Source organism: Rhinolophus ferrumequinum, chromosome 12 (genome assembly GCF_004115265.2).
Source record: "Rhinolophus ferrumequinum isolate MPI-CBG mRhiFer1 chromosome 12, mRhiFer1_v1.p, whole genome shotgun sequence".
NCBI lineage: Eukaryota > Metazoa > Chordata > Mammalia > Chiroptera > Rhinolophidae > Rhinolophus > Rhinolophus ferrumequinum.
Window position 1 is genome coordinate 38,990,763 of NC_046295.1, and position 14,278 is coordinate 39,005,040.

The 14,278-nt window shown below is 36.2% G+C and overlaps 1 protein-coding gene across 1 annotated transcript in view; it reads left to right on the forward strand.

Annotated features, from left to right (window-relative positions):
- The window catches only part of LOC117032390 (cytochrome P450 1A1), an 88,154-nt gene extending 75,589 nt beyond the window's left edge, over nucleotides 1–12,565 (forward strand). Inside the window, exon 6 of the mRNA XM_033123903.1 lies at nucleotides 12,453–12,565. Coding sequence (XP_032979794.1) covers nucleotides 12,453–12,483 — 31 coding nt within the window. The 3' untranslated portion in view covers nucleotides 12,484–12,565. The remainder of the gene's footprint in view (nucleotides 1–12,452) is intronic.
- The last annotated feature ends 1,713 nt before the right edge of the window (nucleotides 12,566–14,278 follow it).

Below are 14,278 nucleotides of genomic sequence, written 5' to 3' on the forward strand. Positions count from 1 at the left end.
GATTCATGCCCCAAATTTTGATCATCTACTATGTAGAGACTTGATATTAAACACTTATCAGACATTGTCTTTCATTCTCAAAAATTATCTTTTCAAACTGGTATTATCAATCAAATTTTAAAGGTGAGGGAATCAGTACTTAGAGAAGGTACAGCATTTCTCAAGGCTCACACTATTAATAAGTGGTTAATGTGACAGTCGAACCTTAGCCTTTGACAATAATTACCATGCAGTTAACTCTCCTTCTAAGTTACTCCTCCAGTCAGCTGTTCACGCAGTCTCTGGTACATGCCAAATATATGGGATCATTCTATATACAGAGATAAATTTCCTCTTCCTCTCTCATAGTCTGTACTTGAGAACAAAATCTTGCTCAATTTCACCAGGTGCTGATGGCACTCAAAGAATCTGTTATCTTTATCTAAAGAGAGCCTGCTGTTCTTCTCTGATCTGGTCTGGCCTGGCCTACAGCAGAATGTTCTGGGAACCTGAGGTGGTCAGTGGTTTGTCACCTGTCTAGAATATTGCGAAACTGACAGAGGTTAAGAGCATGATTCACCAGGAAGTTGACTAGGGAACAATAAACAAAATCCACCCAATTATCTCCATGGTGGTTTTATTAATGATGTTGATTCTGCATTTACTACAATGCCTAACACGATCAAAGCACCTTATAATTGCATTTTGAGGTATAAGGAAAGATGTCTTATAAGCAAACCTTTTATTAATCAAGATTATCAGCAATGTATGTTGTTTAAAAGCTGAGTGGGGTCTTATTTATCAATACTCTGCTATCAAAATGGAAAGTGAGTTATCGAATGATTTCATTTAATTCTTAGAAATTGCAAGCAAAATACATTTTAATAAGAAATACGAAACAAAAGCATAAGCTGTTTAAATGGAGTCATTATTCATACAAGACTCATTGTTTCATAACAAACGTATCTTAAAGATACTACCATCTATATTGGCACCTCTTGCACTTTGATTTTGTTTATTATAGGTGGATTCTTGTCCTAATTTTGACATGTAATCTCCAAATCAATACCATTTTGATTTTGTTCAACAATTCTTCCTTAACCTAACCCATTCATGTCCAACAGGCTGAATGACAGGGTTTTTAAGGATAATTGATTGGTATTGCATTAATTTTATTATTTATTGAAATCTGTCAAAATACCTAATCTCTAACAGCCATCACACTGCACTCCCACATGACTGACTTGTCAGCCTCCTTTGACTGAGGGTATAGTACAGAGTGGCTGGAATGGGAGGCTGGGAATTGGAAGAATGAAGATCTAATCGGACAAATTCTGTCAGTAATGGTTTGAGATCTCAGGTGAGGTTTGAATTTAGATAATTCCTAAGATCTCACAGAGGTAGTGTTATTGCACTGTTTAAGAGCACAGAGCTCAGAGCTGTTTGACTTGAGGTCAAATCCTAGCTCCAACACTTATTAGCTGTGTGACCTTGGGCAGGTTGCTTAAAACTTCTGTTTTCTCCCCTACGAAATGGAAATAAAAACAGCACCTACTTCATAAGGTTGACAAGTTTAAATGAGTTAATATGAGTAAGGCACCTAGAACTTGGCCCGGCCTAAAATAAGAGCTATATTTATACCTGCCTTTATTACCTAACTTGACTCAAATATTTAGAACTTTGTAAAATTCTGAGGAGCTAAGATAGTCATCTGACATTTCTTTCTTGAGCATCTATGATATACCAGGGGCTACACTAGATTTGAGTGCTATATCCATGAACAAAACAGATAAGAATTCCTGCCTTCAATTTTTACTCATACCAATATGCTATAATTGTAGCCTCCCCAATATTCCAGTTTATGAAAAAAATTATTTGCTAGTTCAAGGTTTTTGCCCTTTAATCTTAGTTACTGATGTGTCTAGTTGCAGAAATTGGTTACAACTCTAAACCTAATGCTCTTTGCCTCACTTCATACATTTTTAAGTCAAGTACAGTGCCTAACACATACCAAATGCTTAGTTAATGCCATGTTTCCTGTTATAAAAAATTGATTATGTTTCCTGTTATAAAAAATTGATTATGTCTCATGATCTACATTAAATATTTACATCAATTACAAGATGAACCTCAATTTCAAAAGAGTTAATATATGAAAGAGAAAAAGCACTTTAGTACTGAGAAAATACAGGATTACTATTTTTCATTATTAAAAACTATATTACCAACTTGGCTTAAATATAATCTTTCACAATGTAATACAAAGCAAAGGATTTGTTGTTACTACAATCAGAGTCCTTCGATAATTAACATAATATAAATATAACATAATTAACAAAATATAAATCTTATAATATTTTTGGCAAAGTCTCTTAATATATAATGAATGAAAACATTTAAAGTAACTTGGAAATTTTAAATTAAGTTAAATTTTACTAAATTGAAAAAAAAAAGCTATACTAAGATCAAAACTATTTGGTCCTAATACATACACTTTAATAGGAGTTTTGGACATTCTATTCAAAGTGTCAATTTTTCCCAGTGAATCCAAATGTTTATAATCTGTAATTATGGGCTGCAAGTGTATCGAACACAGTTTTTGGATATTGAATTAGCTCAGTTGACTTCCTGGGCATATTCTTATAAATATTGGTTCCCATTTGTTGCCATGCAGCAGCTTAACCGTTTGTTTCCTTGTACCTGCCCCCAAAGAAAGGAGAGTCTGTAAGACGGATCCTTTCAGGGACTTTGCTAAACCTTTGTGTTTGCACTTTATGCCTCCCTGTTTAGTCCCAGAAAGATGACTGGACAGTCAATGACGAGTAAGATTCCTCACGGAAGGAACAACTCAAGCCAGGCGCAGTCGTGTGGGGACCAACAGGAGAACCCACGGGGTTCACAGAGGTGGGCACAGCCCCCCACCTTCCTCAGGCTAAGGAAAGCCTCAGCCTCTGTGGCTGCATTCCTTCCCAGAACCTGCAAGGGGAGTGATCAATGAGGTGTTCTCCATCCCCAAGGTTTTTGTCCCTTGGGGAAGTTGAGACTTACGGTCCAGCTGCCTGCAGGCAAGGGTGATTGACTTGAATCAGTTTCCTATTATGATGTATAGGATTCACAGATTTTGAGATTGACAAGCTTTATCTCCTTTACTTCCCCACCGAACTAATAAAAGCTGATGCGAGGCCCGATTTGGGCTTCCAGTCCTTGAGACTGGGGTTTCCCTTGGCCTCCCCACTTAAACTCTGTTCATAACTACTGTCTTTTCTTAACCCTGCGCCACCATCCTCGCTCCCCACTACTCTCGTCGCACGGGACGCGACACCCATTTTTCCTTACAAACCAAAAGTTACATGTACCCATTCTAGAGAATTCTAGAAGGTGAAATAGTGGTGTTCTTAAATATTGGAATTGCAAATGCTTCTGGACATCCCTGTTCCAATAATCCACGATTTATAACATAAGCACCTATAGTGACAGGATAAGACAACTTGACTCATGAGACTATTATTACTTTTATTTTCATAAGAAAGACTCCTCACATCAATCACCAAAACATGTATTTATCATTATTTGTGAGCAACACCAAGTTACTTCGCAATACTGCCTAGCAATGAGACTGCACAGACTCTGCTGCCTTGGTCCACAGCTATCCTGGAGAAAACGGGGGATTACATTACTACTGGATCTAGGCCTTTATTCTTCCAATGTGATTAAGTTGTTAATATCTCACTGAAAGTAGCTCAGTTATGAAGATCATACTGAGAAGGAAAAGTAATAAATCATTAAAGAATATGAGTAAGGAGTCATGATGGAAAATATCCCAACCTTAGTCATTATTCAATGATTTGCAGAAGCATCCTTGCTTATCAGTTTTGAAAGTAAAAAAAAAAAAAAAAAAATTCTAGACAAGTGACACTATTTTAAAATATATTCAAAACCTTTGGAGGAATGAAAATTACCTTTCCTTTTTCAGAGGAGGGATTCAGCGGATTGGAAAGAAAGGTGTCATTTTTCACCCAACCATCATTGAACTGGTATTTTAAAAATATTTAGGGTATCGTAAGTCTCTACCAAATCCCTCAAAGAAACACTTCAGGTCATCCGTGTTATTGAGTCTTCAGTTACATATTTATCAAATATTTGTAAAGACAAACTCTTTAGTATTTGCATGAGTTTCTTTGATTAATTTATATAACATTGTATAGACAGATGTCAGTTAATTCAATAGGTGAATGTTAAAGAATTGATTATCATCCTAAATTATCTGTATACATTTATGTGCATTTGTGTCTATACAAATCAACAAAAATAAAACAAAACAAAATACATTGCTGGACCTTTTCCTTTTCTGGAAAATTTATTTTCCTTGGTAATGTAAGATATAGCTAAAGCATATAGAATATGGGGCTGCTTTCTTGGGAAGACTTTCAGCTCAATTGGCCTCTAATTATCTTTATTAGTTACCCCCAAATTGTTTTCACTGCCACTGTTGATATGAATTAGATTAAAATAAACATAATAAAAAAATCTTATATGCTATATTTCTTGGGTTTCTGAGAAACATTAGTAAGTAAATAAATAAATAACAAAAATATACCTATAAATTTTTAGACATTCATTTTAGCATTTTCTATTCTAGCACCTTTTTTTCTTATTCAGGATTTCTATCAGCTATGGCCAAATAAATAATATCTAGGTTTGCTAAATGATGCACTCATCAATGAATCATCGGTGATTACACTTATATGCATAATTATGTCCATGATGACACTGAAGAATTATTCTAAATACAAGCTAAGGATCCTTCTAAGAATTCAATATTCTTTCTACTTACTAGTTTGGCTTACATGCATATGAATTGGAATTAGGATACATCACTGCAAAATTCATACAGAGGCAGAGATTAGAGTGATACAGTTCTAAGCTAAGGAATACCAACAATTGCTGAGAGTCACCAAAAAGTTAGGAGCAAAGGGGGAAACGGGGATGTCTTTATTTTTCCTTCTATTTATGTATCTCTAAATCTCTGTCCACAGAAATAAAATTATTGCTTATTGCTATGGAACAGCTATCTTTCGTGCAATTCAGTTTTTTTTTCATTTACTACCTTACTGTATTTTTACTTATTGATACACTCATCACAATTTTTAATGACTTCAACATTTTTTCTATTACTAATAATGCAATAAGCAGACACATATACATACATTTTCACTCTTTTTCACTATTTTCTTTGGATACATTCTAAAGGTTGAAAAGAAAAAATAATAGTAGTTAAATAAATAGGCTGTGAAGTATTAAAAACCTGAGTTCCATTCTTAGATATACAACATTCAATCAGTTTGATCTTAGGCAAATGATAGCACCTTTCAGGACACATTTTCCTCATTTGCAAATGGGTGAAAGCAATACCTACTGTTTTGAGTTGGTTTGGGAATTAAATGGGCTAAAGTAAAATTAAAATATATGTAAGAAAACTTTGGGTAGTGATAGATATGTTTACGGCATAGATTGTGGTGATGCTTGCACAAGTGTATACTTATCCCCAAACTCAACCAGTGGGACTCATTAAATATGTACAGCTTTTTGTATGTCAATAATCCCTCAATAAAATGACTTTAAAAAATTAATGAAATTCATTTGTCACTGGATATTTATTAAGGTATTCACTAAATAGTAGGTATTATTATTATCCTCCTTATTCTGATCAATAATAAGTAAAATAATATGTACATTTTTCATAAAGCAGGTTATCTTTTGTTGGCTTAATACAATAGAATACATGTATATGATTTATTCCTATTCTTACCATCTTTAGATTATTTCAATTCTTGCCACCTTTGATTTGATCAATACAGCACCAAAACCTGTTTTCTGAGTACCCTGTGTAATGAAAAGGAATTTGAAACACATTTTTTATTGTGCTAGAATTAGTAGGAAGAATAAGCTAATTGTGTGTTATGTATCTTGGTTTGGGTGTGTTTTATCAACCTTGTTCTACAAGTTAATACAAATATTTTCATGTTATGTAATAAGATATATTTTTTCACAGTTGCATTTTCTTCCATCCAATAAGCCACCTAAAAAAACCCAGCTTTCTGTTGATCCAGGTCACTCCCAGGTCTTTAACTTCGAAAGAGACACGTAAACTCAGGTGAAACACATTCATGGAAATGTACCTAGACGTGATTAAGTTCTAACCTCAAACCAAGCCTAAATGACAGATGTGGTAATAAATCCCACACAATAAAAATAAAATGCTCCTCTAATGAATATTTCCTCATGATGGCTCAGGATTTTTATGTCTCATATGAAAGATGCCCATATCCATTGAACAGGGGCAGACTGGAGCAACTCTACTACACCAGCACGTAGAAAAGAGTGCTGCTGCATGAAATGAAGGATGCTGGGAGCAGTAATCGATTGCGTTATTTCAAATGTGCCTGAAGGTGCATTTAGTTTGTAGGTGGCAAAGGTTTTGCTGACTTCGTTTTCTTGGAATCCTCTCAAGTTTTCAGATCTTCATCATACAGGTGCAAATACAAAAGGTTTGAGTCATGACCAAAAGTAAATTCGATCTGTGCCTATAGAACTTCCTTTTCTTTTCTTTTTTTTTAAATTTTGTTAGAGATTTTAGATTATCAAATTTACTAGCCACTTCACATTGCTAATCAAGTCCTTGATGACACAGCTTTCTCCTCTATTGTTAACCCAGAGGCAGTTCATTTTGAGAATAAAGAGCCAAATTCTTTTAGTGGTACAAAGATATGACAAATTGCTTGTATCGATAATGTTTTGTGAAGAGATGTTTATTTTGGGACGATAGTGGATGGAAGGAACAAGTTGTGCTTCAGTTTCCAGATACATCCTTATTCCCTGACTCCGGTTCCAACCTGGTATGAACCAGGCTAATTGGTAATATCTGAATAGTGAGGATACTCACAGGAAAATTATAAAAAGCTGCAAATATTGCTCTCTGTGGTATACCCCTAGAAGTCAAACTTGATGTAGGTAACAGTGGACTACACGAAAGCTTCTCTGCTGCCTTCCCCAAGCCTCCTTCTCACAGCCTCTCTACAGTTTCTATGTCATCCTCTCCCTTTGTCATGAGCTATAAGGACCCAACTAGTTTTTCTCTCATCTCAAGGACCTGCCGCTGTAAACAAGTGACAAACACTTCTCAATCATGAGATAAAGGTAAAGAAAGTCACAGAGACTCTAGGCGTGCCACCATTGAACTTCTGAGCAAATGCCAACAGAGACCTGTTTTGAGATTTCTTGTTATGTAGGAAAACACCTCTCTTATTAAGCTCCTGTGAGACCTATTTCCTGTTACTCCCAAGTGAAAGCATCCCTCACGTCAATATATGTCCTGATCTCAGCCTGTTATTTTGAGAATTTTCATTAGTGATTGACCAAGTTGATCTATCATTTGCTTTTTCCTGTTGGTGTAGTATAGCAAAATGATGTGTGGTGGACTGTATTTTTCTAGAAAATTAAAATATCTTATTACAAGTCAGAACAACCAATAAAGATGGTCGCTCTTTGGCCAATTTTAGCATTTTATTGCTTTTAGAAAAATAATCTCATTGAGAGAGAGAGAGAGAGAGAGAGAGAGAGAGAGAGAGAGAGAGAGAGAGAGAGAGAGAGATTCTTTAATGTTTACCACATCCTTTCTGAAAGAAGGCTTCTTTCTGTTGATAACACATAACATCAACAATCCTCTTCACCTACCCTTCAATTGCCCCAAGACCCACTCATAATATGGCAACTTAGTCCCAATCTTCTCCCTCAGCTTCTAAAATTTTCTTAAATCTCTTCCTTGAACCCAGTCCAATCTCTTGCCTCTTCTGTTCCTGCCCTTCAAATTTTCTTTTCAACAAATAACTCCTGCCCCTGATCAGTGAAAATCAGTCAGATGGATTTCTGCTCACTGTTCTTACTGTTTCCTTCCTTACTCATTATTCCAGGCTGCAGAGCCAAGCCCCAAATTAGGGGACAAAAGGGAAAAAAAATTCTCCTGGTATGTGAGAGATGTAAGAGATTCTGAATATTCATCTGTTCTTCTTTTTTTCCTGTAACATAACAAAGGGTGACATGTTTAAAACATGTAATGTATTTAAAAGCAATTATTAAAGAAATATAAATAGGGAGAGAAATATTATTATCAATCACTTCATAACATGACTGACTTTTCATCCTCTTCTATAAGAGATATCTTTAAGATTTTTCTTTTATGTTGCTTTGGGTGTTAAAAATTCCTAGGTTTGTAACAGTCATAAATTTCAAGTAGCACTTGGACATTTTGTTTCCTGTCACTGGCTTTAAAGGAGAGTACTTGACAATTTAGCAATTCTCTCTGTTAATCTATGTTGAGCTCTTGCTAACTGCCCATTACCACTGATTCATTGCATGAGAGGGAAAAAGTGGCTTTCTGAGTCATAAACCTGACTTCATATATCCTGACTGAAACCAAAGGACTCAAAACTCAAAGCAAAATTATAAACGCACTTTCATGGTTTCTCTGACTGCACATTTTTGAGTCATGAGGTTTGGCCCTCCCAGAGGTAAGGATGTCTGTCCCTCATTAAGTAATTTCAAACTATGTACAACGTATATTTAAACTAAAATCTTCTGGGTTATAAAAAAATAGTTTCATAGCTTTGCTTCTGCTGGGAAGATCTAACATGAATTGTTTCCAGTTTTAGAGAGGCCCTTTATTCTTCTAATGTTTGAATGAAGCCAACACATTAAGAAATACGAACAGTGTCTTTTATATAGGGAGTGAGATTGTGAGTCAACAACTCTGTAATCTACATCATGTCCAGTTAAAAAATATACTTAAAGGGGTGGCTGGGTAGCTCAGTTGGTTAGAGCACGGCGCTCTTAACAACAAGGATGCCGGTTCAATCCCCACGTGGGCCACTGTGAGCTGCACCCTCCACAACTAGATTGAAACAACTACTTGACTTGGAACTGCTGAATCCTGGAAAAACACACTTAAGTAAATAAAAGGTTTTTTAAAAAGTATACTTGAAATTATTTTTGATAAGTCAGAATTGGCAATTGGGAAAACCTGTTTTAATAGAAAAACTGAGTGAGTGAAAATATATTATTCTTTACTGTGAGGAAATGGTCACTCGGATCTATTCAGTTAAAAACAACTTTAGCTCGGTTTTTATAAATCCTGAAGGAAAAGTGGGGAAAAAAAGTACATTAGCAGTAAGATAAAACCTGTTCTTGGGAGAATTGGCTGTTATATTTAACATGCATCACTGCTTCTGAACTGGACAGACACATTTCTAGCCACATAGCCTTATTCCTGTTCCTGCAATGTTGCTATTTTGAGTTGCAATACCCATCTTTCAGTAATAATAGGATTTTAGGAAACTAAGTTCTTTAGAATGTCCTCCATCTGAAGCACTCATCTTCCCTGGGGCTGGAGTTCTCAGTAAACATAGGCTGGGTTGTGTTGTGGAAACAAACTCCAAATCTCAAGACTTAACACATACAACTCTACTGCTTTGTTACCCACACAAAGCCATTTGTGGGTCCAGTAGCTCTCTAGAGCCGCTCCCTTCCAAACAGTGACTTGGGGATCAGGTTCCTGGTTTTTTTTGTTTGTTTGTTTGTTTGTTTGTTTGTTTGTTTGTTTTTAAATCTTATAGCTCTACTCTTCGGAACTGCAGTCATATAGCAGGTGGAGAGGAAACTTGAACTTACACTGGCTCCGAAATGCCTCATCCCAGAGGTGGTGACACACCATTGCTGGCCACAAGTAGTCTTACTGTCTCAAACTAACTACACGGAGACTGGGAAATGCAGGAAAGCACATGGACTATTCGATGAATTCTATGGTCTGTGCTTACGTACACATGCCCCCTTTGAGCCTCAGCAGTGAAAAGTCCAGTCATAATCCCAAGCTCTTCCCTGCTACCCGACCCTAACTCGATACAGCCACGCTGAAAACCAAGAATGTCTGATGGAGGAGGTACAAGATAGAAAGAGCCTGAATATCTCTGGTATCACTGTGAAGCGCACTGCTCTAGAGAGCTACCAAATTACAGCCAACTTTGGGCAAACAAGATATAAACTTTTATGTATTAAACTGGTCAGATTGCAGGGATCATCTTATTACTACAGTATAGCCTATCCTATCCTGAACAATGATTGACAATGTCTTCTGTCTTGCTTTGCTGATCCAGATCACCAATTTTGCTACAAATTCTACCATTTCTATCATTGAATCACCTTTCAGTTTTGTCAGAAAGTATTGCTACAACCTGGGCTCTGTCCTGATTCATAGCTTTGTCCTGGCACTTCTCAGTTCAGTGCTCTCTGATATTCTGACATATACGGGAACCTGTTCTCCTGTTTGCTGAAGAGAAGCAGGAAATTATTTTAAACCACTAATGACCCATCAGAAGTGCTAAACAAACAGCAGCATGATGAGATCTCATCAAAACTATTCATGCTAGATAAATATGACAACCTGGGAAAGTTTATACCGGATTAATTTGGATTGTTTAATTTCTCTAGAATTATTGCTCGTGAGTGGGAATTTTTCGGAAGTTTAAAAAATATATTTGAGTCAATGGTTTTGAAGGTGTGTGAAAACATCAGAGATCCCTTTGTATAACGAGCATTAAATACTAGGCTTCATGTACATTTTGGTTCGTTTCAGCAGACGAAGCAATTAATCATGGCTTATCCTCTCCATAGTCTTCATTGCTCTTAATACCTTTAGTCACACAGGGTGGATAAGCTTGCATTTCGTCAGGAACAATTCCAGGCAAGGGAGAATCAAGCCAATGACTACCTGTCTCATGGCTATGATGACAATCCTCTTCAGGTAATCTTCAGGTCCTTGAGAGAGTCATTGGATTTCTTGGAGTTGCCAAGATTCTGCAAGCAGATTCATTTTTTTGATTATGAGGAAAGAAAACCAAATGCTGAAGTTTGGAACTTCTTCAGAAATAGCCAGTCTGGTTTTAAATTTATTTTTAATATTTGCATCAAATTCAATAGGTATTGAGGTCCTAATATGTTCAAGTCATTATGTTAGGCCCTTTGGGAGGTGGAGTGGGTAAGGTAATAACTTAAGTCTTTCCCTTAATGAACTCACATTATTTTTTTAATATACTATTTTTTATTTATCTTTTAATTTGTTTGTATCTGTTTTGTTTTTTCATTTTTATCCCATTATTTTTTAACTAGATTCAAACACAGATTTACAAGATCATAATCTTTAGAACCATTAAATAAAATAAGTAGAAACTGTATCATAAGGAAAGGAAATATTAAACTAACGTAACCCTTAACCAGTTGAATACACAGGTTGTGCAAACTACGCAATAACCAGGATACAGTAAAATGAAACAATATTTCCTTCCCACATTTCCACAAGGGTGAGTCAGGTCACGTAACCTTTCCTCTAGTCTCTGGCTGCAGGTCAGGGCAAAAGTGCCCTGTCTTTCTCACTCTGGTGACTACTTCAGCTTTGGAGCAGCACCTTTGTTTGATGACTGACTCAGGATGGCCTGGGGGTAGAGAGTTAGGCAGCCTAAATATAATATATCCTGGTTAATTCCTGATTTGAATTATTCCAATTGTTGGTTTTCAGACAATAAATGAAGTAGGAACATATTTTTCTGGAAACTACGCAACCAAATAATGTGAAACTCAAGATCTTGCTAACATCAGAGTGGATTTTCTGACATTTCCCTACATTACTGTGTTTCCCCGAAAATAAGACCTAGCCGGACAATCAGCTCTAATGCGTCTTTTGGAGCAAAAATTAATACAAGACTCGGTATTATATATTATATTATATTATATTACATTATATTATATTATACTATATTCCCAGTCTTATATTATAGTAAAATAAGATCAAAAGACGCAGTAGAGCTGATTGTCCGGCTAGGTCTTATTTTTGGGGAAACATGGTAAACCAAATTACACCACCAATTTTCACATTAATGTAACTGAACCCAGAGATAGTCTTTGTGAGATTGAACCTATTTGTGGCTGAAATCTGACTCGGGCTGCATGTGGGACACCTTAGGTGACTTTACACTTTCATGGTCATTACTTTCTACCAATCAAGTGCAGGGACTGTTGACATCATGATTTAGGAATAAAAATAAAGTACTACTTGATTCTTCTCCCAATAGTCCCAGGTCAGTGAAATCTGAGATATCTGGGCAGTGTGAATAACATGTCATTATAAAAATTCCTGAAGGCATGCTGAAGACCTTTATGTATGGAATAAAGAAGAATACAAATGGGATGGAGCAATGTAACATCTAACATAAGGTAATCTGGGTCCTATTCTTTCCTTTCAGTTGATGTTGTGCAATTACCAGTATTTCTCCTGGTTTAATGAGTTAGTTCCCTTTTAAGCCTGCTTTAGTGACTCTCTCTTCCTGATTTAGCATAATTGTTTCCTTGTCTTTTCTGGTTTTTCCCAGGGTACCATGTGGCTGCTCATGCCTGGTTTGACTCAACAGTGCCTTCTGAATTTGCATGAGTGACGCACCATGAATTGCTGGAGTTCCATCTTCTATTTCCCGGCCTTGCCATTCCCAGCTTTAAGCTGACTCTTGCCTGCCTTTGTACTCCAAATTATCTCCAGATTCAGTTACATTGTCTAATTCTGCCCTCTTGTAGGTTCTTGGAATTTGTGGTAGTCTGCCTCATGGTGGGTAAACTATGATATATTCCACTAAGAAACTAGATTGCTGACAAATATTAAAGCAGGATCATCTATTTATACATTCAATATAGGCAAAGTGTGTCTTCTGTTCTACTCTGTATCCACCTTCAGAGTCATCTTACCTTTCCTTGTCTCTTTCCTGTTCTGCAATCCAACAAGCAACTTTATTTAGCAAGAGAATGTCTCTTGGAACTAACACTGACCTAAAGCCATTAGGAAGACTAAGAAAATCAACTTCTAGTGGCTTTCTACTGGTAAAATATTGGGGGTTAGAAGATATTTGGGGGCAGATTTATCTCCCTTATTCTCTAGAAATAATATCATAAATTAAGTCAGCACCTCTCTGGTTAAGAAACTAGCCTTGTAATAAAATATTATTTGTATTTGATATCTACTGTCTCACTTTTTTGGTCTGCAGTATTTGAAAAGTTCCTTCATTCATTTAATCAACAAATATCTCTTCAGTATGAATATTTTGGAATAAAAATACGAACCAGATATGGATTCTTCTCTTAAGGACCTACACTCCACTAGGAGAGATAAGGCAGGTAGGTACACAAATAACAATTCTGTAAGGTAGAAGGTAGAAGTGATGAGGACTACGAGAAAAGTAAGAGGAAGGAGACAACATCCTCTCGGCTAAGAGGATTATGAGGAAGAGACACTTCAAGGATGTGGAGTGTAGATTTGGGATCTGGGGTGAGGCAGTGAGTGAAGAATTCCATGTAGAAAGAAAATGTTGAATCACTTAAAGAACAGCAAAGGAATTATTTTAACCAGAATACAGTGTTCGTTATGGACCATAAGGTGAACTAAAATTAGATAAGGAAAGAGGATCTAGGCAGTGGCAGGTCTTAAATCCTGATTAAGGTATGAACATACCAAGGTGTTTGATCAGAAACCTCAATGGTCCCGAGTTGTTAATCAGGACATTTAATCTGGTGACAGTACACATAATATGTATGAAAGGTGGGGGAAGGTTTTATATTAGCAAAGAGAAAAACTTTTGGGAGGCTATTGCAAATATAACAGTGCAAAAGGTACGTATTAAGATTCTAAACTATGTAAACCCAGTGAGAATAAAGATAAAAATAGATTTCAACTGAAGAGAGACTAGAAGTAAAAGGAGAATGTGCCTTCCTTGTGGTGATGTAATACAGACATGTCTATTCCAAGAAGAAGAAAAGATAGCATTTGTGATGCTCCATGATCTCGGAATTCTGGTGACGCTCAGGTGTTCAGCCAAACTCAATGTGAAATGGAGAACAAAAATAGCAAGCAACAAACATCATGACAAGTTTTTGTTGTGCCTCTTCACTTCATCCCATGGAGCAAATGAATGAGAGAGGAAATTTTAAAGAGATGCTGTTCATTGTTGACTGGTACTCAAACATATCCAGTAAATAAAAATTCAGAAACCCCTTTTAAACATTAAAAAAAAAAAAGATAATAGTAGCTAACATTTACTGAGCATTTACTATATACTAGGTGGTGTGCAAAGAGTTTTGCATAGATTATCTCTTTTTCACTTCACAGCAAGCTTAGGAGGTAATGTGGAAGAAACAAAGCTTTGCGTTGTGT